Source organism: Argiope bruennichi, chromosome 6 (genome assembly GCF_947563725.1).
Source record: "Argiope bruennichi chromosome 6, qqArgBrue1.1, whole genome shotgun sequence".
NCBI classification, from domain to species: Eukaryota; Metazoa; Arthropoda; class Arachnida; order Araneae; family Araneidae; genus Argiope; species Argiope bruennichi.
The window spans coordinates 80,828,641-80,856,227 of record NC_079156.1 but is presented as its reverse complement, the minus strand read 5'-3'; the positions used below and the strand labels follow the sequence as shown (position 1 = coordinate 80,856,227).

Sequence of the window (27,587 nt, the reverse complement as noted above, 5' to 3'; positions counted from 1 at the left end):
ATTATTCGGAAGAATACATTGACTGTCTTATTGAAATATTTCAATCAATTGTTTACTATTATAAAAAGCTTTAGTGTTTATTTCTATTTTGGTGGTATATTAAATTTTATATTGTTATTTACTAACAAAAGGTACTTTTATATCATTAAAAAATTGATAATTATTAGCCTTTATTTTTAAAAGATCATTTTATCTCATTTGTAATGTTTATTGGCATTTACTGAATACCATCTGAACCTGCATATGATGATCTGATTTTTGGTAGTATGAACTTCAGTACTCTAAAATCTTAAGGTGTGTGACTACTTATGATTTTGAAAGGCAAAAACGAATAAAATAATATGTAACTTAAATAAGAATGAATAAATATAAGCCAACGAAATATGAAGTTTTAGCAACAATCTCCAACTTTTTAAGTTCTAAAGCATGTTTTCTTTCTGCTTCTTCCCGCTTTTCTTGTCGCTCGACTTCTCCAGTTTGGCTTGTGTCTCGACTTCTCGCTTGGTTTGTTCCATTGTCAACCATTCCTCTTACCATTTCTTCATCATATTTTTTGCTATTTAATATTAACTTTCTCAAATCTGGAATTTTCAAACCACTAGATGTAACAGCTTCGGATAATTTTTCGGCTACGAAACGTAACTGTTCCATACGAAGTCGCGTTCAAAATGAAATTTTGTACTTTAAACAGAATTGAAAATTAAAATGGCCTGTTCATCCCACTTCTGAATTGTAATAAATGACTTCTAAACGCATACGCAAACGAATTCGAATTCTTGCTTTATTCAAACTTCAATCGCAACAACAATTCCAGACTTAAAAATCAGTAGTTGAGTTGACACAGAGAGTTGAGTTGTTACAAAGTGTAATGTGAGTATCTTGTATATAAGTAATAACTATTTAACATCACAACTGAATTATCTTTTACAAGGTCTCAAATGATTACATGGGCGACATTCATAATATTCTAGTGGTTTGCATTTATCAAACATCATCATTATCCACGAGGCGAATTTGATATCTAGGCTTTTCTACAGATCTTCAGATTTTTTTGTTGCTGGATTTGCACCAAAGTGTCCTTTAAAAAATGTTTTTTACTTTTTCTAATGTGCTCATATTCATCCTGCATATCAACTAATTCCGTCGCAGACATTATTTTCCCCCAAGAGTCCATAAATATTTTTCCAGGTAGAAGTGCAAATTCTAAAGATGGCCATTAAATATTATGAAAAGATGTAGGAAGAGCAGAAATGCTCAATTTTTCCAGATTCTCTGTCCCTATAATCGCCTGATAACTGTAATAGGGAAATATGGACCATAAAAGAACAGGTAAAAAATAACATATGAACAGAGTTAAACTGGGCTGAGGTCCATACTGGAACATACGGTAATGAAAAAGCGGATCAATGTGCAAAGTTGGGGACACAGAAAGAGAGTGTTGATTTAATTATCCCCAATGGTGTCTTTAATTATCCCCAATGGTGAATTAAGAGAAGAAATAAAGCCACAAGGATTTGACAAATGGTACATGCCCCCCCCCCAAAAAAAGGAAGAGTAATTTATGACTTTATTCCCTAACCCAGAAATAAAAATAAAAAGATAACATTCACTGATAATCCAAATTATATCTAGGAATGACGAATAATTTACGAGCGGTTATTACGTAACCGATATCATAAAATCACAAATACCAGTGATCAATACTTTTCAAAGAGGGGTCTGATTCAAATTCTTGATACGATCTTACTGGTGATATCTTGATTACAGATTTTGGATCACGATGGAACGAACAATCGATATAATCTGTCCAATAGAAGCTGTCGAGCAAAACAGAAAAGGAGAAATCTGTGAATGGGTGAAAAGTGAACGGACCGGTTATTATTGGAATCATCGTATCATTGAATTGCATATAACTGAAAATTATCGGAGCGGTGACATCACTGGAAAGTAACAACCGATACGATCTGTCCAATGGAAGCTCTCGGACAAAACAGAAAAGGAGAAATCTGTGAATGGCTTGAAAAGTGAACGGACCGGTTATTCTTAGAATTATCGTATAGCTGAATTGCATATCACTGAAATTTATCGGAGCGGTGACTTTACTGGAAAGTGTGAAGTCGCCTCTCCACTTCATGAGAGTGATCTTGACCTTCAGATATTCGCATTTGATGATGCACTGACTATTCCATACAAATTTTTTTTAATTGCTTGTGACTTGACTTTGCATATATTCCGTTTACTGCAGGCGCCATCTATTGGTCGAATATAGAACTAAAGTAAACAATTTAAAGAAATGACATATATATTTAATTCAAATTTTTCAGAAAATGGTTTCCTCCAATAAAGAAATTAAATAAATAGTTTTGAAAAAAAAATCAAATTTAAGAAGTAAGCTGAAACAGATAAGTTAATTCAATCACACGTTACTTAAGTATTAAATTAGGTATTAAAGTAAATTATTAAGTAATATAGTAATAGTAAGTAATTAAAATAAATTAAGTATTAATTACAATTATTAAATTTTATATTTAATATTAAGTAACAATTTTTAATTTATAATATGATTGAAATAACAGATATTTGGAACAAATATTTAAAAATAACAATAGCAAAATTATTTGTTATTCAAAAAACCGTGGATTGTGCATCTCCAAAGATTTGAAACAATGTGGCAAAATAAATGTATCTGTGAAGGAATTGGAATTTTTTAAATCATTATTTAAAGGAATACATAGAAATCTCGGAACTAAGAAAGAATCTAAAAGTTGAAAATAATGATTTAAGTACTGTAATAATGACACTAGAAAATCTTAAAACATTGAAAGACTAGGTTCAAAAATGACAGTTTTTACCAACTATTTGAAAGTTTTGAATTGTTTGGATTTATTTTGTTGTGGAGCGAGAATGTGGAGGAATATTAAGAATTTTGTGGTGATTTTTCTTAAAGGGTGGTCTGCTCCTCGTTTAACAGGGTGATAAAGTGCAGAGGAAGACGAAGAGGATGATCAGAGATTGATTATTTTATGCCTGGAGCCAACCATCTCGAAGAGGATGACAGTTCGTAAGTCGGCTGGTGTTATGAATAACTTTTCATAAAAACAGCTGTTGCCCAAAATAAATATTGTCGATACTGCTTCGTTCAGTGGTCGGTTGTAGACAAGAAAAAATGTATAACATCTTGTACGGAATCTTATACGGAACACGTTTCTTCTTTTGATCAGTGATTATAAGTTCTTTTAACTTTTGAAAATTGGTAGCTTTCATACCTTAGATGCATAAAAAAAAAAAAAAAAAAAAAAAAAAAGCCAGTTCGAAAGCAAAATTTCTTAACGAGCTTTGAAGTGTTTTCTGGTGCTGGACAAACTTAAGTCTAAATGTTTTAGGACCGAGTTTAAGTTTTCTCAATAACAAATTCTTTTACATGATCACAATCTTCAAACTTCTTCTCAGGCTCTCTAGAAATAAGCAACATCTTATCTGGCGGTTGAAGACATAAAGGATGAGAAATCCTCTTTTGCTTTATATTTAAAATCTCTTGGCCTGACGTTCAAAAATAACAAGAAAGGAAACTTATCCCGTTTTCGTTTGGATCGAACTTGTGGTACAGTTTTCTTCAGAGAAGGACAAAGCATTAGTGTGCCTATGTTGCTTTTCAAGGTAAAATGTCATGAAAGAGAGAAAGTGAAAGTAAAAAAAAAGTTATGCCAGATACGTTTGCTATGCCGCCTAAGGAGAATTTCATTTTGCATTTAGAGATTAGAATTTTTGCATTAGAGATTTTTTGGAATTCATATTTTGGTTTCTAAGTAAATTTGTATTTTATCACCTAAATTGCTACATAATAGAATAGGATAGCATATCGTCATAAAATTTTTCGGAAAAGATTGGTTCTAATCGTTACAAGTTGTGATGCTCGGTACCATGTATTGATTCTGTCTAGTTTTCATTACAAACAGAGAGCATTTCGAACTGATATATTATATTTTGTTTGAAGAATATGCATTTTTTTTAAGTAAGATTATATTTTTTACATACCAGTTCACAGTATCAGAAACAATGTCAAACAGTTGAGCTGATGCATTTTAGAAATACTCAACTTTATCATAAATCGAACAAGTTGTTCATTTCTAAACTGGCATCAAAACAATACTTCACGAAAATCCGCACATTTTAATTTCGCAGTATTTCGGATTGATAATGGAAGTCGATTCTGCCGATTCGAAAGTTCCCAAACAGTTGAAAGGAAAAAAGAAAAAGAAGTTCTATACAAAAATAAGAGAACAGGTAGATTGTTTACAATTTGTATCTTTTCAAAGTATTATCTTTGTGAAATGTTTAGTTTCAATGCGTGTTTGTTTATTAATTTAAAAATGTCATCTGGACATTTCTGTCCCTATTGTAAGATATAAATATGTTAGTATCTACGAATATTGTAATTAAAAGTCTTTTCATCAAATTTTAATGCATATTTAACTGTAGGTTGTTTTATTGGTGTCATGTATACTTTTGGTGATCTCGTAAATTATTGAAATATCAATATTCTAATGCTGAAACCTCTATGTATTTAGAGATGAATGTTTGCTAGTATTTCTGTTGTAGAAATCATTTGTTTTTGTCTGATATTAATGAAATTTGGTGCCTTTATTTATACATGACAAATGGAAGTCCCTGTCTATTTGTCAAAGTCTGGAAATTATTTAAAAATTATTGTTTTTCAGCTATATTTTACAAAATTCTTTTCTCAAAAAAAAAAAAAAAGTATTACCTTAAAACTTAAAATATTTCATTTTTTTACTGATAAAATTTTTATTTCCTTAGAATTTTCTTCTCTAATTTCAATAAATTATTTTAGTATAATTTGATATATTGTAATAGTACTGGCATGTGATTAAGTATAATGTAATACTTTAAATATAATGTGATAATATATCTGTAATAATGTTGTTATTGTTATAATGGAATTTAAACTAATTTTATTATTCCATGAAACCCTTCAATCCCATTCTTTTGCCATTGTTAAAGTTAAGATAAAAATTTTATTTCATTGGACATTAATTCCAAATTCTTATTTCATAGCATTATATAAACATTGTATAATGTTTATAATAACATAACTCAACAGCATAAAATATTACATATTTTTGATATTGCATATACAGTAATTTGTTGTATTTCATTTAATTCATATTTTTCAGTCCTCTTTAAAAACAAGGTGAAAATTTAAATCCATATAATCCATATTAATAGTTTTTACAGTCAGTAAGGCTGTTCTACATACCATTGCTGCTACATACAAAAGTGGCTGGTATATGATAAAATAGAGACATTTAACATTAGGCAGCTGCTGAAGATCCTTAAAAAAGGTGTCTGAAGTAGTTAAAATCGAGGCACTAATGTTTTATTCCTTTATTGTGAAATGCAATTCTTTAAAAGTGAATATATCTTTTCTTCATGATCTTTCATAAGAAGTACTAATTATAAATGAATGTTAGCTAATGATATATCAATAAATCTTTTACAATTCAGAAAGAGGAAATGAAAAAAAAGTACATATAAAGATAAAATATTTTTGATATTTTCCATGAAAATTAATAAAAATGCAGAAGAGCACAAGGTCAGCTAAAAATTAGTGATTAAAAATTTGAAATCTTTAACACAAATAAAATTTTAATTTTGAAGAGATTGTGAGATGCAGGATTCAGTTTACATTCTTCTGATTACCAGTTTGGTATTATCATTTAATGCAAAGTTTTCCTTTAAAAATATCAGATATATTTCAATTTACAATGCAATAATTATATAATGCAGTAATCAATTTTGGAAAAAATACTGGTAGAATCTTTCTTGTAGTATTTTATAAAAGTAGCAAGTTTCAAAATATGAAATTCAGTAAAAAAGTGTATTGCATTGAGTTGTTACTTTCAAATACGAGAACATTCTACAAATGTTTTTGTGTTATACAGGGTTAATTTTAACAATTCATTTCTTCAAAGATTTATTTATTCAAAATATTTTTATGATTTAGTTTTGGTTTGCTATTTTAGTTGTATTTTACATTTGTGGTAAAATGTTACTCTTTTTTTGTTCAGATGGAATTTTACTTCAGTGATTCAAATTTAGCTAGAGATAACTATCTTCAAGATCTTCTTACAAAAAATCCAGAAGGCTGTAAGTATATATTCTTTTTATGTATTTTTCAACTTGATTTAATTTTTTTTTCAAAAATAAGTTGAAAATTTTTTTAATGTAGCAAATATTTATAAACCTCGTTGCAATATTTTATATTATTATAATCTTAGAAATTTATATTTTGTGAATTCCAGGTGTTAGCAATATTTGTTTTAAATAAATTGCTCTCAAAGTTTGAGATTTGTTTTAGAATATAGAATAAATTCTGTTGGAGTTTTTGTTTGCAGAATTAAAAATAAATAAATAAAATAAACCCTGTGTTGTATTTTATATAAAAATAAATCAATGAATGTGCAATGTTACGATATGAGAAGTGTAATTAGTCACAATTATGTAATTAAAAATCAATTACCATTTTTATTGAGTTTACTTTCTCTTTTTGAAAACAGTATCTATAAGTGTAATTTCCTATAAAGAATTGAATCATTTCAATCTGTAGCTCGACTTCTCATATAATGCTTTAAATATTTTGACTATTAAACATTTCACGTATAAATAGCAATTTTTTTTATAATATGTAAATAGATAAATTTCAAAATAATTCTTTTGAATTTAGTTACTACTTAAGTACATCTAATTAGAGAACACATTACAATTATTGAAGTTAATTTTGTAGTGTAATCAATTTTATTTTAAAATCAAATTTTGTCATGCAATATTTAAATTATGAGAAGATCAAGCTTGAAATACTATATGAGATTAATACAGTGGACTTTTAAAATCATATAGTGTAGTTGCTTTGAGGCCATCTCCTATTTTTAAGCTAATTTGTTTGCAAAGATTTTGGATATAATCTCTTGATTATATAGAAATACAAAAACATTTCAAAACTAATACAGTTATGGCTGTATTAGTTTTTAAAAAGTGTAATAATAGAGATGTAATTATGTCATATTGAGATGATGCAAACCATTTATGAAAGGTTAATTTTTTTTTAGTTAAACAGTGTATTTTATTAATGATACTAATAAGTAAACCATGTATTTTAAATATAACATTTATGATGATTGACTTATTTTTCTTGAACAATGTTCAAACTTTTTTTATTTTTCCTTTCTTTTTTAGCAGGTAGTATAATATTTCATATTTTTTTTAAAAAAAAAATTTAGTAGTATTAGGTATCTCTATAATAACTGCAAACTAAATAAAAGTCTAGAATGTTAATATGTTTCTGTAAAAACTGATATTTTTCTAGTTCTTCATTGGGAAATATTTTATTATTTTTCAATATATATATATATATATATATATATATATATATATATATGTGTGTGTGTGTAAGCATTATTTTATGTTAAGCAGAATGCAGGTGCGACAAGCAGTGAAGAGACATTGCATTTTTAAATTCGCTTTAATCCATCCTGGGAAGTTTATTTACAAGAAGGCACGTCCCCTCAGAGCAACAGATTAGGCAAGAGAAGTAAGGGAAGAGCAAGCTATTGATTATCCTTTGTCTTATATAACATGAGCTATTGATAGGGAAAATATTTCGTCACAGTGCTAGATAGGGATTTTCTCCATATGCGTGCAAATCAGGCAAGGGAAACAGAGGGATCTTTTTAAAAAGTATTTGTTTAAATCAGCAATTTTTCTCTTTTTACTTAGAGCATGAGAACCAATGACTAAAGCATTTTTACAGAGCTTCTCTTGAATTAATTAAATAGAAAAAGTGGAATGGGATCAGGAAATTAGAGAATATTTTAGAATGACGTTGATATGGGCTAAATTACAATGAAACTTTGGGAATTAATTTATTATTGAAATTAGAGTTTAAAATATCATTATATATATATATACATTTTTAATTAATATATTTTGAAAGAGTATATTTAAATATTTAATGTATTATAATTTTATTCTGGAATTGCATTTAAAAAAAAAATTATTCACTATGTGTTTAGTTTATAGCAAAAGGTTTTCTTTCTACCATCAATTACCATAATATTTTTACATTTTTATTATTATAGATGTTGATTTGGAGGTTTTCAAATCTTTTAATAAAATCAAAGAGATGACAGATGATGTAAATGCAATAATTGCAGCACTTTCAAAATCAACAGTTTTACAGGTAAAATTGCTGCATTAATTCTTAACATAAAAAATTATTAGTCATTATTTTTAAATAGCTAATTAAAAGCAACGCATAAAGCTTGCAATATTATTTAATTACTTATTATTTTTAAAATTTACTTTAGCTGTAAGTATATTTGCTTATATCTAGAGGATAGTAATTGATTTTTTTAAATGTAAATAAGTGCATTCTGCAATAAATCTTTTTAATTGTATTGTATGGAAAAATTCATCTTTGATTTGAAGAAGACAATTTGAGAAATAATTATTATTAAACATTGTAGATAAACTTGTCAATTTATGATACAATCTTCCAAATAATGATTGTTTTTGAAAATTGGTAGTACTTTGAATATGAAAAAGCATATATGCAATTATTTTTTTAATTAAATTTGTTATTGCATCTTTTTAAAAAATGTCCATTGCAAAAAATGTTTCTTAAAAAAAATGTTGAATTTTCAATTAATTAAATTCTACCATGATTAAATCTTTTATAAATTATTTCTAGTAAAATCTCAGGTATTAAAGGTTTTGTGTTCTCTGCCATTAATACTAATCTGTTATTTATCCTTATATCCTTTACAAACATAAATGAAATACATTTTCTAGGAACTGTAGCTGAATTCTGTAAATGATTTTCTTCATAATTTTTAAACACATTCTTAAATTCTTTTTAAAAGTTCTGTGTTCAATCCATCACTAATTTGAGAGCATTCACAGCAAATATGAAATACAAGGAAAAGAGAGTATAGGGACTGCATTCGTATAGCTTCAAAAGAAATTACCTGAAATGTAACTGAATAACTTTTTGGGGGCATTTAAGCCAAAGAATGTGAGAAGTTAAAACAAATTGAAATAATTAGAAATTAATTTTAAGAAAGCAAATATAATGCATTGTATTTTAAGAAGGCAAATATACTGTAGTGAAATTATTATATATATTTCAAGCAAGTTCGTGAATTGACTAGACTTTAGATGGAATTAACAAAAATTTATGCTATCTAAATATTACAGTTGATAAAAATAAAAACAATTGAATCTTTAATAGACTTCTACAGTTTAAAGTACATAGTTACTCAGATTACATTATTATACTTACAGAGCATAGGGGAAATTTTAAATTTTATAATGCAGATCAATTTAGTTGCTTAGTCAAATTCTGCAATTTTATCTCAATCCAAACACTGCTTATCATTCACCATTCTTATTCATTGAAAGTACAACTGAACAGATCAGCAAAATACAATGTGTTCACTGAATACCCTACTCTTTAGTTTCTTTTCCAGTCTTAAAGAAAATTGAGAAAAATGTGACTTTTAGTAGCTGGCATTAATTTTCATTTCTTGAAATGTGAGCCTGCCGACTGATTAGTGAATGTAGGAAAGTTTGCATTTGTGGAAGATCTTTTGAATTTTCTGGAAAAAAGAAGAAATTCTGAGATACCACCTAATACATATATACTCCTCCTCCCAAAAGATATTTAATTTGGCATCAAGAAACTTGCCAACAATTTTAAATACATTTAATTTTCAGAATTCATAACAATATCGTACATATGCGAGTTGAGTTTAATTTAGGATTTGTATAAAGTCACAAAGGATGTTAGAATTTTAAAAACTGATAGCTAATCTCACAATTCTTACATATTGTAATAAATCTAACTTTGTATTTTTAAAGTAATTGTTAATATTACCTTGTATTTTTTTCAGAGTAATAATTTTCTTCAGTTATAAATTTTACTTCATTCTACATATCAGTGTAACAGATAATTTTGAGTATTTTTTCATTAGTCAATAAATATAAAATGTTAAATTTTCTAGGTTTAGAATTTCTTTAGAAATAATTCTAGAAGATTTTTTTAGAAATTTTTAGAATAATTTATAATTAGAATTTTTAGAATATAATAATTTTTTTAGAAGTAAATAATTTATAAATAATAATACAATTTTGTATTGATTTAATTTTTTTAAATGGATGAACAATAAAAATATTTTGAAAATAATTGATATCCTTGGCAATTCTTAACATTTTTTGCTGACAAATATTTATCAGTATTTATATTGCTGGTGAACAAAATAATCATAAGTAATTTTTTTAAGGTAAATGTAGAAAAAACGAAAGTGAGACGCATTACTCCTATGGGGAAACCAAAAGATTTTGATGCTTGTACTCTTTATGTTGAAAAACTTCCACCTCATGCAGACCATAAATGGATTAAGGATGTTTTTGAACCTTTTGGTAAAGTGGATTACATCAATATTCCCAGATATAAGGTTTCTAATAAGACCAAAGGCTTTGCTTTTGTTGAATTTAGTGATCCTGAGAGTGTCCAAAAAGCATGTGAGGTAAAAAAAAAAAAAGATTGTCTATATTTGATTTTTTTTATTAATTAGGATTATTTTTACATATTTTAATAATTTTATTTGGAAATTGATTATTATTATTTGTAATAATGAAATAATAAGTACTATTTATTATTACTTGAAATAATTTAATATTTGCTGTGAATAGCACCATTTATCATTTTATTTATTATCTAGAAGTAATATTTTCATTACATTAAAGTTTATATTTTTAGTTTTATAAAAAATCATCTGGGAAGGAAAACACTGAAAGTGATGACCAGTGTACTGAAAGCAAATCAAATTTAGGTATTTTATTTACTGTAATTTTTATCTTTATTTGTTGTCATTTTGTCCCTGTATTATGTTGATGTTTGTTATATTAATGCTTTCTTTCTATGCAGATGAATCACAAAAAAATGAAACCTGTCCAGACAAAGAGAGGAAAGCAAGAAAAAGAAAAATGAGTTCAGATGCAGATGAACCTCCTCATAAGGTATTTCAAATAGTGATTTATGAATTGTCATAATTTTTAAATCACTGGCTGAAAGTGTCATCGTAAAAGGAAAACTTTACTTTTAGATAAATAGCAGAAGTAATTGAGAATTTTCTCTCTAAATTATGTAATGATTCTTTTTAAAATCTCAGCAAACTTTTTCATCGTTTTCTGAAATTGTAATTTTTGTCAACATACTTTCAACATGCATAGAATTTTTTGGTACTTTTTTGCAGTGTTTTGTCAAAATTTTATCCATTTCTTAAAAGCATGTTTTATTTGACTTGGAATATTTAAACTAGATATTATTATATGTTGTATTGGATACAAACTTCCGAAAAAAATTGCTTTTCATTTTTTTTTTAATTAGGTAGGAAATGATAAATATATCATTCATTACTTCAGCATGACTGCAAGTTTGCTTGATATATTTCTTTGTCTCTAGAACAGAAATTAATTTTTACATTTTTAATGTGTGTGATTTTAATACTAGACATGTTAATAGGAAAACATAAGTTTTTATTCTTTAATCCTCTAATAACTGATAATTTTTTAAAAAGTTTTTTACATGGAAATGTTTAATTTATTGGTGCTAGTATAAAATATTCTCATTACCAGAAATATTCACGTTTAAAAATGATTCAAAGAAAGAAAACAGTAACAATTAAATTCAAGATATAAAAATAATAAGGCAATTATTAAGAGTTTTGTAAAGTATGATATGTTTAAATGTAGTATTACTTGGTAGAAATGTAGTATTGTTTGTGTTTTCAGATAATGTATTTTTTATGTTTATAAAGCACACCTGCATTTAAGATTTGGGCAGATGAAAGAGAATCTGATTTTCTGTTTGCAAATTAAATGATATATCGCTCTTTTAAAAGAAATCCATGACAATAATAACTTAGAAATGAAACTTGTTTCTGTAATTTTGTGGTTATTACTACAAAATAGAGCAAAGTCTATTTTTATTCTTTTATACATTTTGTACAGTATAATGAAATAAATTGAATGATGAATATAATAAAATGATTTGAATATAATATAATTGAATAATGAATTTCTAATAATTGCTAATATTATTTCAATATGATTTTATCTTGTTAGTGGGATATTAAGAAAACATTTGTTAATTGAATATCAGTTATAAATATATCTAAGGATTTAGCAAAATATTTTATATTAACATATTCTTTGTCATGATTTCTGTTTGTGTTTTAAATCAAAATCTAATCTTTCTTTAAACTTTAGTAGAAAAAGAGGATAATCTAATTAGACAGTTTGTGAGAATCACAGGCGAATTATGTTACAACCAGCATATGCAATTATAATTGTGACCATTTCACAAAGCATTTCTAATTAAATGAAATATCTTTCTTTTCAGAATATGATTATAGAGTATTTATGTTGCATTATATCCATGTAGTAAAATGCTTGTGAATGCAGAATGTGCATTCATAAACATTTTACTACATGGATATAATGCTTTATATAGGAATTATAGGTTATAATGGAAATATATCTTTCAAAAATAAATTGAAAGAAAGAAAAGAAGAACTTATAAAGAACCCATGTCATGAATAGAAAGAAATTATTGTAACTATTTTTTTGTGTCTAGACTAAACTATTTTAGATTTTTAAAAATTTTATAATATGTATTCTTTTATTTAAAAAAAATGCTATGTGATTTGAAAAATAGTTTTGTTCAGTGTATAACTCGATTCATATTTAATATAATATTTTTTAGAAAGAAGGTAGTGCTTCTGGAATGAATTCTTCAATTAAAGATCATGGAAAAGAACAAAACTCTGGTACTTATTAATTTGGTTTCATGAATGTTTTTTTAAAAGAAATCAAATTTTTTTTAAAGTTGAAATGATATCTTTCTTCAAAATAAACAATTTTCTTTCATTTGATTTTTTTTTTTTTTTTTGAAATGTAGGTAGTGAAACTGAAAAAAAGCAAAGGGATCGGAAGAGACAACATGATGCTGGTGAGGATTATCAAAAACCTCATAAGAAGCTAAAAGAATCCGATTCTGAACATCCAACAGAAACCTCTGAGGCCGAAGGTACTGAAACTGAAAAACACCAGTCTTCTGTTGTAGAAAACCGAAGTGATGTATGTGTTTTTGAGCATATTTATTTTCAAAATATGCTCTTAAAAGTTTTTTTTTTTCTTTTTTAGAAAATATAATGTCTTTTTTTTTACAATGGCATTTTGTTCAGTCGGGCCCTCTTCTAAAAAAATACAATTTCTGCATTTGTTCACTTTCGGACTTTCATGCTCTTTGTTGCCTTTAAAGTCCTGAAATAGCAAAAATGGAAAAACACGATAAAAAATAAGAAATAAGACATGAAATGAATTTGATTGATTGAATGAGGGGGTTAAGGTATTTTTTGCAACAAAGGCTGTCATCCTATACCTTACATGAAATGAATAAAATGAATAACAACCTAGAGAAATGCAGGTGGGATGTCTCGTTTGCACTCCATGAAATTTCACTGCACACGCAACTGATTGATTTAATTGATTTGGCAATCCTTTTCCCTTTTGAATATAAATGCATTGGAGTTGTTTCATGTTTGAGTTTTAGTTTCGATTTTTATTGTCTTCACAGAAACAGATCTGCTTTATTGAATATTAAATTTCTTGTATTATCAGTTACTCTTAAAAATAAGTTATAGGTATAATTTTTTAAACATCATTCATGTGAAAATGTTTAGGAAGAATAAATTATTATTAATTATTACATGCAAAAAGCAATGAACCATATCTTATTTGATATTCAGTTTTGAGTGAAATTATTAAATTGACTAGGTGAAGGTGGATGTGAAGAAGACCGTCCACGTTTAAAAACGAACTGAAGTGAACAGACTGTTCACGAGCCTGCGTGCTCTTGTTCCATCAATAAAAAACCAGTTTTCGTGACTGATTTTATATAAGCATTGTACATAGCTATATTTTGAGTGTAAATTAATAAAATATGTTGCATCTAAATCAAATAAATATTTTAAAATACAAGTGTCTGTATTTGCTGATGGATTTTATCATCTTTTTGAGTAATTAACTGAATTAAAGAAGAAATCGAGTAGATTTAAAGGGCCTGATATATCGAAACACTTCTGAAATGAACTCACATGTAACAATGGAAATGTATGTGAGGAGAGAAATTGCAATATGTACTATTACTTCACCCTTCACATTAATTTCTATTAGCAAAACTACAAAAAATTAACATCATACACAGATTATTTGTTTAGTTTAAAATGCAACAGACTTCATAAATGAGTTTAAAACTATACATACATATATTATTGCATGCTAATTTCCAAACTGACATTTTGCAACTTTTCTTGCTTTAATAATGAATCAGAAATCTCATTGAATTGATTCTTTTTCTCATATTGATTCTTTTTATTGGAGAAGAGGGTTTCAAGCACAAAGTGAGTGATAGCAACTGCTATGTATACATATTGTTATAAATTCTATAAAGTGAAAATATTTTGACTTCTTACTAAAGTTTTTGGCAAAAAATTTAATGACTTGCTCAGAGAAATTCCTATTCTTCTCTGTAAATTCGGGATTTATTCCTAAAGTAATAAAAGCCTTGCTTCAGTAATCGATGAATGAATAGTTGCTATTGTATTTTCTCTTTGTAAGGTTGGTACATGATTGTCATTGTTTCTGATAATGACGAACTTGGGTGAAAATCTGAGCCAATTTACTGCATAGCATCTTGAATTTTTTCTTGTATGTTCTATGTGTGAGCTATTGTCTTGTAATCAATTGAGGGCTAGATTGTTTTTGTTTCATAAACTGTAAGTATTTGTAAATAGCTACCATAAATACATTTATATTTCTGTCGTCTTAATTGAAGTCTATTCAATTCATGTAATCGTTCGAAACATAATTAAAAGGGAAATAATTATGGGCATTCCTTCAATGTTCAGATAATCTATAATTTTACTTTTTTGTGCAGTTAATTTCATGTCAAGGAAGAGTTTTACAGATATTTAAATGGGTGCTGGGTGATTGACACTTTATTCTATATGGTCAAATTGACAATTTGGTCACAAAAACGTTTTCTAAACTACTGGAATTTTGGCGACATCTTGATTAGGAACAATGATATTATATCCTTAAAAAAACTTCTTTGCCCTGTCATGAAAACTATAAAAGCATAAGAAAAGCATATAAAAGCAAAGAACTATAAAACATCAAGGGAAATCTAATCAAAAGAGGAATAGTTGAATGAATTTTTTCTTTAGAGTATTGATCTCGATTGAGTACTTTCTGAGCACTTTGCACTATTGCTATTTTTTAATAACACTTTGCTGCCTTTTAGTTGTTTATTCCTCTGAGTGTTTGATGTATGCTTCGTCTTTGTTTTCTTTCTCATGTTTCATATAGAATAAAGTATCATTATCCATTATTAAGTCGGTTGGACTTTTCAACATATCCTCACCAGATAGATTTTTCTGTAACCATATGTTGCACTTACAGCCTTCAAATTTGACACACAAGTATTTGTAATGATACTACAATGCACTCCAAAGCCAAAATTTAAATGGTTAATATAAAAAACTCTTGCTGTTAATATTTTGTTGTTTTGGATGATCTTTTCTACACGTTGATTTGTAATATCCATTTCTGACAATCATAGAAAAAATTCAATGCACCAGCTGATAAAAAAAATAGCAATCGCAGATTAAATAAAACTTATTCTAAATGTCGAACAATTTATGAAATTTCGAGGGGGGGGGAAGGAAAAGATAAAAAGCCAGATTTTTGAGAACTAAAATGGAAGTTTCTACATATGATATTCTAATATTCTATCTATTTTAAAATTTGCATAATTATAGTAATTGGTAATGGCTAAAAAGATGTTTGGTAGTAACAAAAGGTTTCTAACAAACTTAAAATTAATATGATTAAAATATTTTTTATTGATTTTTAATTATTTTTTTACTGAATTCAATGATGGAATAAAATTTTCCTCTTTGTTTAACTTCCCACATATCTTCCCTATCTTGACTTAACAAGAAACCAAATAAAATTGAAGTTCTAAGAAACAGTAAAATTATTGTTACACAATTTCGATTCCAACATCATGGTTTGTAGCAGAAATTCTTGTTTCATTGTCTCTCTCCCTTTTTCTTTTTTTGAGCATGTATTCATTTTCAGTTGTTTTGATTTTTATTATCTGAATTTCCGAATGCTATTCCCGAATTCATTTTTGACAAGAAAAATTTAAGAGCAAAATCAGTGCTACTTTTTTGTTTGGATTTCTTTTTTATAACTTTAATTTTTGTTTTTTGTGGTTTTGATTTTGTGGATATTTGTCCTCACAAGTGTAATAATATTCAGATACCATTATTTTAGCTATAACAGATATAATATAGAGTGAAAATTATAATTTAAATATTTAAATGCTTCTTATTTTATGAACTGAGAAGAAATCTGGGAGCTTCCTTTGAAAAACTTGTTGGGAAAGAAGTCTTTTCAACTTTACATTACTTATAAAAAGCGATGGCTGTTATGACATTATTTTACGTACCTCTTTCAAAAAGTTTAACTATCGATGAGCATGTTGATTCCTTAGAGCAATGTTACTTATTGCATGACATGATTTTGGGAAAATTTCTGCTGATCTTCACTGATTGTGGTTTCCAGAAATTTTAAATCGCCTCTCTTAAAAAAATTATATATATGCAAGTGCTTTGCTCATAATATAACTAGAGTGATTTTTCTTTGGTGTAAACTGATAAGGGATATGCAGAATGATAATCTCTGCTGAATTTTTGGATGCCTATCTAGTTTAAACTGAAGGGTGGTAGGTATGATGTGTGTAGAGTCAATATTTTCCTCGCAATTGCTAATAGAAAAATAAATCAAAATAAACAACTACAAAAAATGCCTCATTGTAATGCACAACTTTTCTCCAAAACTTTTCTTATAATTACAATTGCTTAGAGGTTAGCAGCTGATGAGTGATTTTCAATCCCTGGCATTGTCTTTTTTATCTATGCATGTGACGCAATATTTGAAAATTTTCGTCAGTTGCAATCTCTAGCTCCATCTTTCAGCCTTATTGCTACAAATTTTATAAAATCAAGAAAGAAAATTACAGAAAGGGGTTTTGAGTTTTTATTATTTTATTTATTTTCAGCTGGAAGCTGCTAATTCTGAAAATGAAGGTGGTAAAATTAAGAAAAAAAGGAAACACAAAAAGAAAGGTCATCACAATTCAGAAAAGCCAGTATTAAGAGTCATGTCAAAGTAAGATACCTTTATTATGTTTTAATTAGTTGTAGAATAGTTCCAGATTTTTCAATATGTCTTATATTACATAAAATCAAATTTCAAATAAGTCTTCGTTATTGTATTGATTAATAAGAATTCATTTCTACATCCTTTATGAAACATACTTAAATATTCTCAAATTTAGTAAATAGCTCTTAGTTACCAATTTAATTTCTCCAAAACTATTTTTCATTCTTTGTATATTCAAGTGCATATTAAAGTTTGATATATAATTGATGCCTTTATGAATGTGTTTTTCTCTATCATTGAGGTAGAGAAAAATACATCTACCCTACAACAACTTGCATTAAAAATAATCTTTTTCTCGATTGTGAATGTTGGTTATTAATTAGGAACTTAATTAATTTCACTCAAAAACCTCATTAGATTAAAAGTGTTAAAATGAGATAAAAATGAAATATGTAAATCTTTTATTCTTTATATTTATTTGTTTATTTGCATGAGAAATATGTAAATTCCATCATCAGGTATTAAAATTTCTTTTTATATTAAAAATTTGTTATAAAATCAGAGATGATTTCAAAATTTATTAATTTTTCATGTTTATTGTGCTTAAAATTTTCAAAAACTATATTTTGGTTCATATTAGAAAGCATTCATCAATTATGTGCATGATTCTTCTATTAACAAAACGAGACAAAATTATTTTTCTTTTCTTTTTGTTAAATTTGTTGTATAATTATTTCTTTTACATACTTTGTGAATGAAAATATTGTTATTGTTACATTCATAGTAGAATTCTATTTTCAGCTTGTCTCATTAACATTTAACTTAATCTTTCTTCTTCCAATCACTTCCAATGCGTCTTCAAGTCGTTAACCATTTTTATACTAGGGCTAGTATTTCAAACTATATTTTATTAAAGAAGATTTAAAAATTTGTTTTGAATGAATTTTAAATTTCTTCTAGAAGGACCGGAAAACTGCCTATATCAATGAGTTCTTGACACGTACATAACTTCAATACATCTTAACAATATTTAGAAAAATTTTTTACACTTTCTGTAGATGGTTCTTACCCCCTCTCCCATTCCATTTGAAAGGTTATTTATATGTATAACATCTTTTTTTGTGTGTGTTATCTTGTGAACACAATAAGTCAAATAATTCTGATTAGATTTGAATCAGTGAGGAATATGTTCTAAAAAGCATAAAAGACTTGTTCTGAATTTGAACATTTTCAAATTCAGACAACATTTATCTAGCTCAAAGATGAAGGCTGAAATCTTTATTCAAAGATAGAAAGGAAAAAACTGAGAGAAATATAATTTTAATTAGATGAATTATTGGTGCATCATATTGCTGATAAATAAAATTTTTTGATAGGAACAATTTTTGAATTATTTTCAACTTTTTAGTTCAGTGACTTTTTAACCTATCATGTGCACCTCCTTGTAAAATTGTCATAAGTTACACTCTCTTTTATCTTCATAACTCCAGCCCCTTTGAAATTAAAAATAGAAATGGAAGGAAAGAGTGAAATTTTTTCCCCCTCATATCTTTGATCCAAAGGATTCTGCCTTCATCTTTTGGTTTGCTTACAGGAATTTTTTTTTACAATACTCAGATAAATAGTTTTTTTTTTTATTAAAGTTACACCTTAATTTAAGGATTGAATTTCTCCCTATATACAGCAGTTAATTGAATTGATATCCTAAAAGTGTAATGGTGACGAATTAAAATTTTTTTTTTTGTAAATCTGATAGATATTTATCAAATATTTATTGGTATAATAGATTAATAGAAAAATATACTATAAAATATCGCAATAAGTAATTTGAGGTAGAAGAATTTTAATATTTTATAAAGAGATTATTATTTTAATATTTTATAAAAAGATTATTGTTATTGTGTAATTTTTAAAAAATATTCCTGCCAAATTAAATAATGATGATTAGTGAAATTTTGCTTTTGAACTGTTGAAAGATTTTATAATTTTTAATGTTTAGAAATTGGTATTTAAACTTGGATACCATTAAAATAGACAATTCTGCTAAAAATTATTTTAAATGGTTTGGCAAATTGTGCTTAAGGGATAAAATAAAGTTAAAAAAATCCTGGTTAATCCTGGTTAATAAATACTTTATTTTATATTCAGGCATGAATGGAAAGCATATCGCAACAAATATCTAAATCTGCAACGATCTACCATGTCTTTTCTCAAGAAACAGATTATGATGGAAGCACAAGAACTAAAAGAACAAGATCCAGTAGATGAAAAGCCAGACAATGAAACCTCTAATAAAGGCCTTCATTTTCAACCTGGAGTTATCATAAAAATCACACTTAAAGATTCAATAACTGATCTATCAAATTTCAAAGTAAGTTTTTAATATTTTATTTTTATGATAAAATTTGAAACATAACTTTAAGTTAAAAAAAAAACAACAACATGTAAACTTTATTTTATGCATCAAGTAATCATAATTAAGTTTTCTTATTATGATCATACTGTAGAATAATCTAATTATCAGAATGATGCCATATCTTAATTTATATGTTCCAGGAATGAATACTAAAAATAGTTTGCAGATTGTTGGCTGAAGAGCATTAAAAATGCTTTGTACTATAAATACAAAGTAAGTATACAAAATAAATAACAAGTGTGGGAAATAAACAATAAGTAGGCATGCACTTGAAGTTAAGCCATGTTCTCTCCAATGCTTAAATTGTGAATGGAAATTTACAAGTAAAAAGGCTTTACAGATGAAATGGAATAAAAATCTGGCATACATTAAAACTTTCAAAGTTTGTATGAATTCATTTTCTTCTCAATTCAGGAATAAAAATGATCAATTACAGGATTCTGCTATTACCAAAGCATTTTACCCACATTTCTGTTAATATTCTTTTCCCACTAATAAAAAGTATCTAAATTATTTTATTTAAAGAAATCTTTTTTGGCATGCAGGTTTACTTTAATGAGATCATTATCCTGCTTTGAGGGCTCAATTTTTTTTCTGAGCTAACTTAAAGAAAAAAAGAAGCTGTTTGGTTCATTGAATTCTATCAACCCCTACTTCTGTGAACTGAACTCCAGAGAGAGAATCATTTGTCGTATGAGCATCTCCACTCATATATAATCTGCTGATATGCCATGATGTCTCATAAAATTCAATGGAAGAATTTCTAGATCTTGATTCCTATTAAAAATAGGGCCATAATTCATGCATTTTTCATAACCTTAGATCAGTGATCATTGATTTTGCTTCTATTAAGAATGCCCTGAAATTTTTTTCCCAGTGTTGTTAGCAATAGAGTACCTTATAAAAGAAATAGCAAATAATGGCATAATTGAGGATTCATCAGGATCTTAGATTTCCATTTAGTGCACTTGTTAAGAAGAAAAATATACAATTCTCTATTGATTACAAGTAATTAAAAAAATAACAAAAAATAACAATTACTCTCTAACACGAATAGATGATACTCTGGATGCTCTGATTGGAAACCAGTGATTCTTGGCATTGGATTTGAAAAGCGGATATTGGCAATTCAAGATCTGACTTGAAGATAGTGAAAGTATGGATTTCACCACCGAATGAGGATTTTGGCATTTTAAGTTAATGCTTTTTGGAATCTGAAATACTGTTGTCATATGTGAAAATCTTATGGAAGCAATATTATGTGGACTTTAATTTGAAGACTACTTACCTAGTTGGGATTATAATAGTTGCACGGACATTTTAAATAATATTTTTGAAGCACAAAAATTTAGTAATTTAGATTTTAATTAAAAATAATTTTGTGCACTGACTATAAACAGCTACCTATTTCCGGGCTAATAAAAGCTATCTCAAATTAACCTTAAAAAAAATACAAATTCTTCCGAAAGGACACTGTCTATTTTGTATATCTTTCATTAGTAGATGGAATTAAAACTGATCTAGGAAAAAAAAGAAAAAGAAACTAAGAGGGTAAGTGATTGACCGTGTCCAGAGATAATGCATAATTTCTGTAGTTCCCTTGAACTTATGCACCTATTATTGCTGTTTTGTAAGAAGCATCTCAGTAATAATGTAAATTAACATTTATATAAATTAATTGAAGCCAAATGAAATTTTAATTAGAACGATGCGAGAAATCTTTCAGGAGTTTAAAGCAAATTTTTACTATTTCTCTTTTTGAACTCATCTCTGAACTAATATTTACCTTCAATATGAATGTTAGGAATGAAAGAATAAGATGTGTGCTTTCCCAGAAACAAAGAATATGTCATAACTTACTCTTACAAGAGTCTGGATAGGTTTGAAAAAAGTTATTGTGCAACACATAGCGAGTTACATGTAAAGAACACTTCCAACACTACATCCATAGACTTAAATTTCTTCTCCAAACTCCGGATCATGCTTACTCGAAATGAGTTTTGAATTTTAATGGAGCATGATCAGATAGCTCACGTGGTTCAAAACATTAGTAATATGAGGTACTTGCTTACTATTGCAACCATACTGGTGACATTGAATTTTATTCAATGTTGTCAGTATTAAAATTCGAATTCAGTGCTTTAGACATGTCCAAAATCGGGATTGTCAATTTGGTGAGTTATTCTGAAAGTTGGCATGGTTGTGATAATACACAAGTACCAAATATTATTTCGAAATCCAATATTGTAAGAGAACCAATCTTTTACGGAAATGCAAATGCACTTTCTCGAAGTTGATAGTTGCAAACATCGCTCCAATACAGGGAAAAAAAAGGGGGGGGTGGAAACAGATATTTCCGAGAAAGCTTTAAGATGTTGAGTGCCATGTGACAACAAAAGTTCTTATTCAATGTAGAATTGGGTATGAGTAGAACATATGCATGTTTAGTTTATATCTTCTTCTATTGTTCATCATGTGAATTGCCTGTGATTCACACTTACAATCTAATTGGATATTCTCTTCTCTACTACAATCAAGAAGTAGTAAAGAAGAAAGTATCTTATTAGATAGTGATCCGAATCACAAGCTTCATTCATGGAACCAAACATGTTAAAAGTAATAGTGAAGATTACTGATATTCAGGTGAGAACCAAAAATAACAGCTAGGAGATCCAGATATTAGACCAATTCTGGCACATCTACCATCATTAGCAAAATATTCGCGCCAGAAAATCATACAATAAAACAGTACTGCGCTCCTTACATATTATAGATGTATTTATGTTATAAATGAGGCAGTGAAGATAAAGCAATACCAAAGGCAACAAATTTTCCTGAAATGCAAATTTCAAGATGTTTTATGAGAAGTTCCTGATAATCTAGATATTAGACCAAGAAGATAATGGAGGACATTTGAAAAAATAACCTGCGAGTTATTTTGTTACTTTACTGACTTTAAAAAGTGATGCAATGAAAATGAAAGAATTCAAAACAAGGATTAAAAATTGTTTACAATATTATAATGCGGATGTACCACTTGAAAGAAAGGCCTTTGGTATTCTAGAACTTTTTCCTTATAACTTCAAAGAACAATTGGTATGTCCTAGTACTTATGGACTATTTTACCAGGAGGCCTGAGAGCAATTGCTATTTCTTATTAGAAAACCTAGACAGCAGCTGATGAACTTATTTGAACCTGGATTTGCCTTGTAAAGTATATGATATTACAGTAGAATCAAAGTACAAATTTCATTTAAGCCCTCTTTATTAAGCTTTGTAAACTTTTTGAAATCCCAAAGATTAGAACAATAGTATTACATTCCACGTTCGATGACGTGACTGAGAGGTTTAATGGAATGATTTTAAGTCACCTTTATTATTTTCAAAAAATCAAATTGAGTGGTATACACATTTGCCACTTTTTCTCCTACTTACAGGAGTGCAGTTCATGAAGTGATTGAATGGACTCCCTTAGAGAAGCTTTTTAATCAAATGCCGCGATTGCGCTGATATTTTCTGTGGACGACCTAAAATACATCTTTTCTCCATGCTTCAATAATTTAAAGGAACATTTGCAAAACGTGCATACATTTGCTAGAAAGCGAATTGATCTTTCCAAAGAGCGAATGAAAACTCGTCACGACATCAAAGCAACAGACCGATGTCTTAAGAAAAATGCTAATACCTGGATACAAAATTCAAAGTTATATGAAGGTCTGAGCTCGAAGCTAAAACAAAGACTTTATTCTATTGTTAAGAAATTAAATGATGTTGTCGCAAAGTTCAGAGGTCGTCCAACACTAAGCCAAAAATTATTCACATTTATCAGCTAGCTCCATACTGGATTGCTTGTCATGGTTCTGTGTATTGAGACATGCAGTCTTTGAAGAGGGAAGCAATGTTTAGAATCTTTAAATCTTGATAATAAAAGTAACTATGTAGGGAAACAGCATTACAATTTAGTAATAATGTTTTAGACTTAAGATTAAAATTAAGAGAATGATTAAGAATTGGGTGGGAGCTGTATAAAAATTTTATTGCATAATTTTTTCTGCAATATATTTATTGATTCAACCAATGCAAAATGCAATTATTTTCATTAATTTTCTTTTCTAATTAAAAAATATATATTTATTTATTTTTAATGGATTAGAACTTTACCCTTGGACCATGATTAAAAAGGGTACCTTGCATAATGAACAAAATCAGATTTAAGTGTATAAAGCAGACAATTAATTGGAATCTGTAGTTAGCTACTCTAAATGACAAAATTTTAGATTAATATTTTATGCGTGTTCTGTTTCTTACAATTTATTTTAAAGACAATATAAAACTTCTATTTCAGGAAAAAGTTAAAGCTGCAGCTCATGTAGCTTACATTGATGCTCAATTAGGACATTCAGAAATGTTTATTCGATGTCATACTCCAGAAGAAGCGAATTTTATAATTCAAGAAAAGAAGTTTGATAGCTTTGGAACTGTGAGCTTATTAGAAGGTACTTTTATTTTTCTGAAAAGTGACTTCAACCCAGTTATGTTAATTAAAACTATTCAGACATAATCTGCCATTATTAATTTAATGAAAAAAAATTGCTTTCATTTTTTTCTTTATTCGAAAAATAACTATATATTTTAGTGCCAGTTTACTCTAAAATAGTGAAGTAAAAATTCATAAATAATGATTTGTTAAAAAAAATCTTAAAATGTATAAATAAAGTTAGATTAAAAAAAGTTTAATTAATAATAGATAGTTATTATGTGTTCAATGGAGTTATAAACTTGTTATATTCGGGTCAGTATGATATAGTTAACATTATTGAAAACTAGTATATTTAATATTTGAATTTAAATAATTGATGTTTTCAAACACTTTGTAAAAAACCTGTTAAAGGCAACGGCGTTAGTATGACATATATTTATTCTTCACAATAAATAGATGTACAAACACATAAGTAGATTTAGAATAACAACAAAACAAGGTGATTCCATGCAAGCTAAAAGTAATTATATAGAATTGTTTGCTTGCTTGCCGCTACATCATCCCCACCCTGGTCAACCTCCAGAGGTATGACCAGTTGAATTGGACGGGTAATCTCCTTTCCTTTGATTCGAATTCTTCCATCCCGACCATCGATTAATTTCACCACGAGAGCTTTCTTTCACATTTGTCGTGGTCATAGATCTTCTTGTAATAAGACTCGTAATCGTGGTGATTGATTTACATTTTGTACTTGATGTTATGTATGTAACTCCAAAAGATATTCTTTGGACCATCTTTTCCAAAATGTATCCAATAGGTCTTGCTGTTGCCTGTAAATATTTGTGATCTTGTTATTTCTAGACTCGGGTCCGGATGGGACAGTGGTCAACTTTCGACCAGTTAGGAAATGAGCTGGGTTCAAAGCTTCCTCTGTATCATTCTCACCACGCTCATAAATCAAAGATCTACTGTTGAGTGAGGCTTCTATTCCTACTATAGTTTATGTATTTTCTAAAGGCGGAAAATATACGAACTTTAATACCGTAGTTAAGGCTTCCTCATCTAGTAATGAGCGACCAAGGGATTTTCGAAGGCATCGTTTGATTAGACCTATTAATCGCTCCCACCATCCACCCCACCAAGCTGCTAGTGGTGCAATAAACTTTACTTTATACCATTGTGAGCATAGAATTGCTGCACTTTCGCGGAAGTCAATGTATTCCAAAGGAAAGTTAATTCTTTGTTTGCGGCATGGAAGGTAATGGCGTTATCACTGTATATAGTATGTGGGAGTCCTCTTCTGCTGACAAATCTTTGTAAGGCTACAAAAGAAACTTGTCCACAGAAAAGTCAGAAACAAGTTCGATATGCAAGGCTCTGGTAGTAGAACATGTAAATAGCGTAATGTAGGCTGTATTTGGAGGTTTAAAGGTCCTAATATAAACTGGGCCTGTAAAGTCTATTTCAGTAATATCGAAAGGTATACAAAGAGTAAGTCTGTCAGCTGGAAGAGGGGCTCCTATTTCATTAGAACTTAAAGCATGGGAGTTTGCATGGTAAGCAAGTTTTAATCACTCGTTTGATGGCTTGACGACCACGGAATATCCAAAACTCGGAGCGTAATTCTGAAAGAATTACATGAACACCCAAATGATGCAGGCGAATGTACGTGTCTGATCAACAATAATGAGATCCTTCAAGTAGTATTGGATGTCTTTGTTCAACTTATATCCGTGTGAATAGTAGCCGACCACCAAGTCGTAAATTGTTATCTTTTAGAAATGAGCGGAAACGAGAAATTTTTGAGGATTTAGGTAAGGTGCGATTATGCTGTAGTGCGTTGATTTCTACAGAAAAACTCTGTTTCTGTACAGCTAAAATCCAATATTTCTTGCCTTATTCAGCTCATCAGTTGTTAATTCTGAAGTAAAATGTGGTCGAAATTTACAGTTGTCCAGAAAGCGATAAATCCAAGCTGTTATTTTCAAGAGTTTTGTGTATATATCGATTCAAGTTTGAATAGGTGATGTACACAATGTTTGGGTCTTTACTTGACGAGCTTCTACATCCATTAATAATTTTTCTTTGTTTGTCAAAATGTTTTGGACTGGCCAGGCGTCTGAAATTTGCGCTAACCAACTTGGGCCGTTCCACCAAATTTCTAGATATGGTAATTCTGCTGGGAATACTCCGAGAAAGATGATCTGCTAGGTTCTGTGTGCCTGGGCAATGTCACCACTGAGCTGGAAAAGTGTATTGAAGAATGACTCGGTTACATACGAATGTTTTCCATCGATTAGGATCATTTCATATCCAACTTAATATGACAGTTGATTCACTCCAAAGATAGATGTTTGATTATCTAAACCAATTTCTTTGGAAAAATAGTGAAGTAAACGAGTTCCTAGTAAGGCTGCCAAAAGTTCCAACCGTGGGACTGTCACCTTTTTAAGTGGAGAAAGTCTGTTGCGACTGCAAACTAGTCGAACCTTAGTTTCGTTAAGTTCAGTGAAACAAATGTATAATGCGGCACCATAGGCCTTTTCCGAAGCATCGCAAAAGACATGGAGACTCAAGTAACCCATAACAAAGTCGTCCATGAAAATATTATTCTCCAGGTGCTTAGCTGCAGTAGGGTAGGAATCAGAGTGCATATTAGCTAATTCACGAAGCGTGGCTTTAAGCAAAAAGGGACTAGAAGTCAATCCAAAAGGTAAACGTGAAAAATGATAAGTATTTCCTTTCGCAAGTGTATCCGTTTGCATTCTTTTCTGTTCTAAACCACAGGAACCTAGTACAGTTTATATCCTCTTCAGCCAAAATAAGCAAGAATGCTTGACGTCTGTCGCTCGTGATTGCGAATTTGTGAAGTCGAAATCGTAACAGTGTTGCAAATATTTCTTTAAGGAAATATTGTGAACTGAAGAATATGCTATAGTAGTGAACGAACGGTCGCGGAAAGAATCCATCCAAATACCTTAGATATTAACACATGAGTCGCAGAAAGTCCAATAGGAGATTTAGCATGCACTGTAGTCCAATAAAAATTAGCATCTATCAGAATTTCTATAGGTAAGTCGTTTAAACTGTCTGATGGATCAGAAAGTTTCAACTTTTGACTATGAGCAAAAGAAGAGACGGATTGGGGAAGTAGATGGATGAAAGGCATAAGTATTTGAACTTTCAAATGCTTGTATATTTATTTTTGAGCTGTTCTAAATACTTGACAAGATAAATTTAACTTTCTGTCTTGTTTCAGCGTTTGTTGAAATGGATTCGAATGCTTGAAGGTTTAGTTTTTCTGAGCTAGTGATTTCC

The 27,587-nt window shown here is 28.6% G+C and overlaps 1 protein-coding gene across 1 annotated transcript in view; it reads left to right on the top strand.

The window, feature by feature from the left end:
* The first annotated feature begins 4,138 nt into the window (after window positions 1–4,138).
* LOC129972827 (la-related protein 7-like) overlaps window positions 4,139–27,587 on the top strand; it is a 26,390-nt gene continuing 2,941 nt past the window's right edge. The window contains exons 1-11 of the mRNA XM_056087111.1: window positions 4,139–4,284; window positions 6,090–6,168; window positions 8,157–8,257; window positions 10,359–10,604; window positions 10,838–10,910; window positions 11,006–11,097; window positions 12,845–12,908; window positions 13,040–13,218; window positions 17,270–17,379; window positions 19,522–19,744; window positions 24,135–24,285. Coding sequence (XP_055943086.1) covers window positions 4,198–4,284; window positions 6,090–6,168; window positions 8,157–8,257; window positions 10,359–10,604; window positions 10,838–10,910; window positions 11,006–11,097; window positions 12,845–12,908; window positions 13,040–13,218; window positions 17,270–17,379; window positions 19,522–19,744; window positions 24,135–24,285 — 1,405 coding nt within the window. The 5' untranslated portion in view covers window positions 4,139–4,197. The remainder of the gene's footprint in view (window positions 4,285–6,089; window positions 6,169–8,156; window positions 8,258–10,358; window positions 10,605–10,837; window positions 10,911–11,005; window positions 11,098–12,844; window positions 12,909–13,039; window positions 13,219–17,269; window positions 17,380–19,521; window positions 19,745–24,134; window positions 24,286–27,587) is intronic.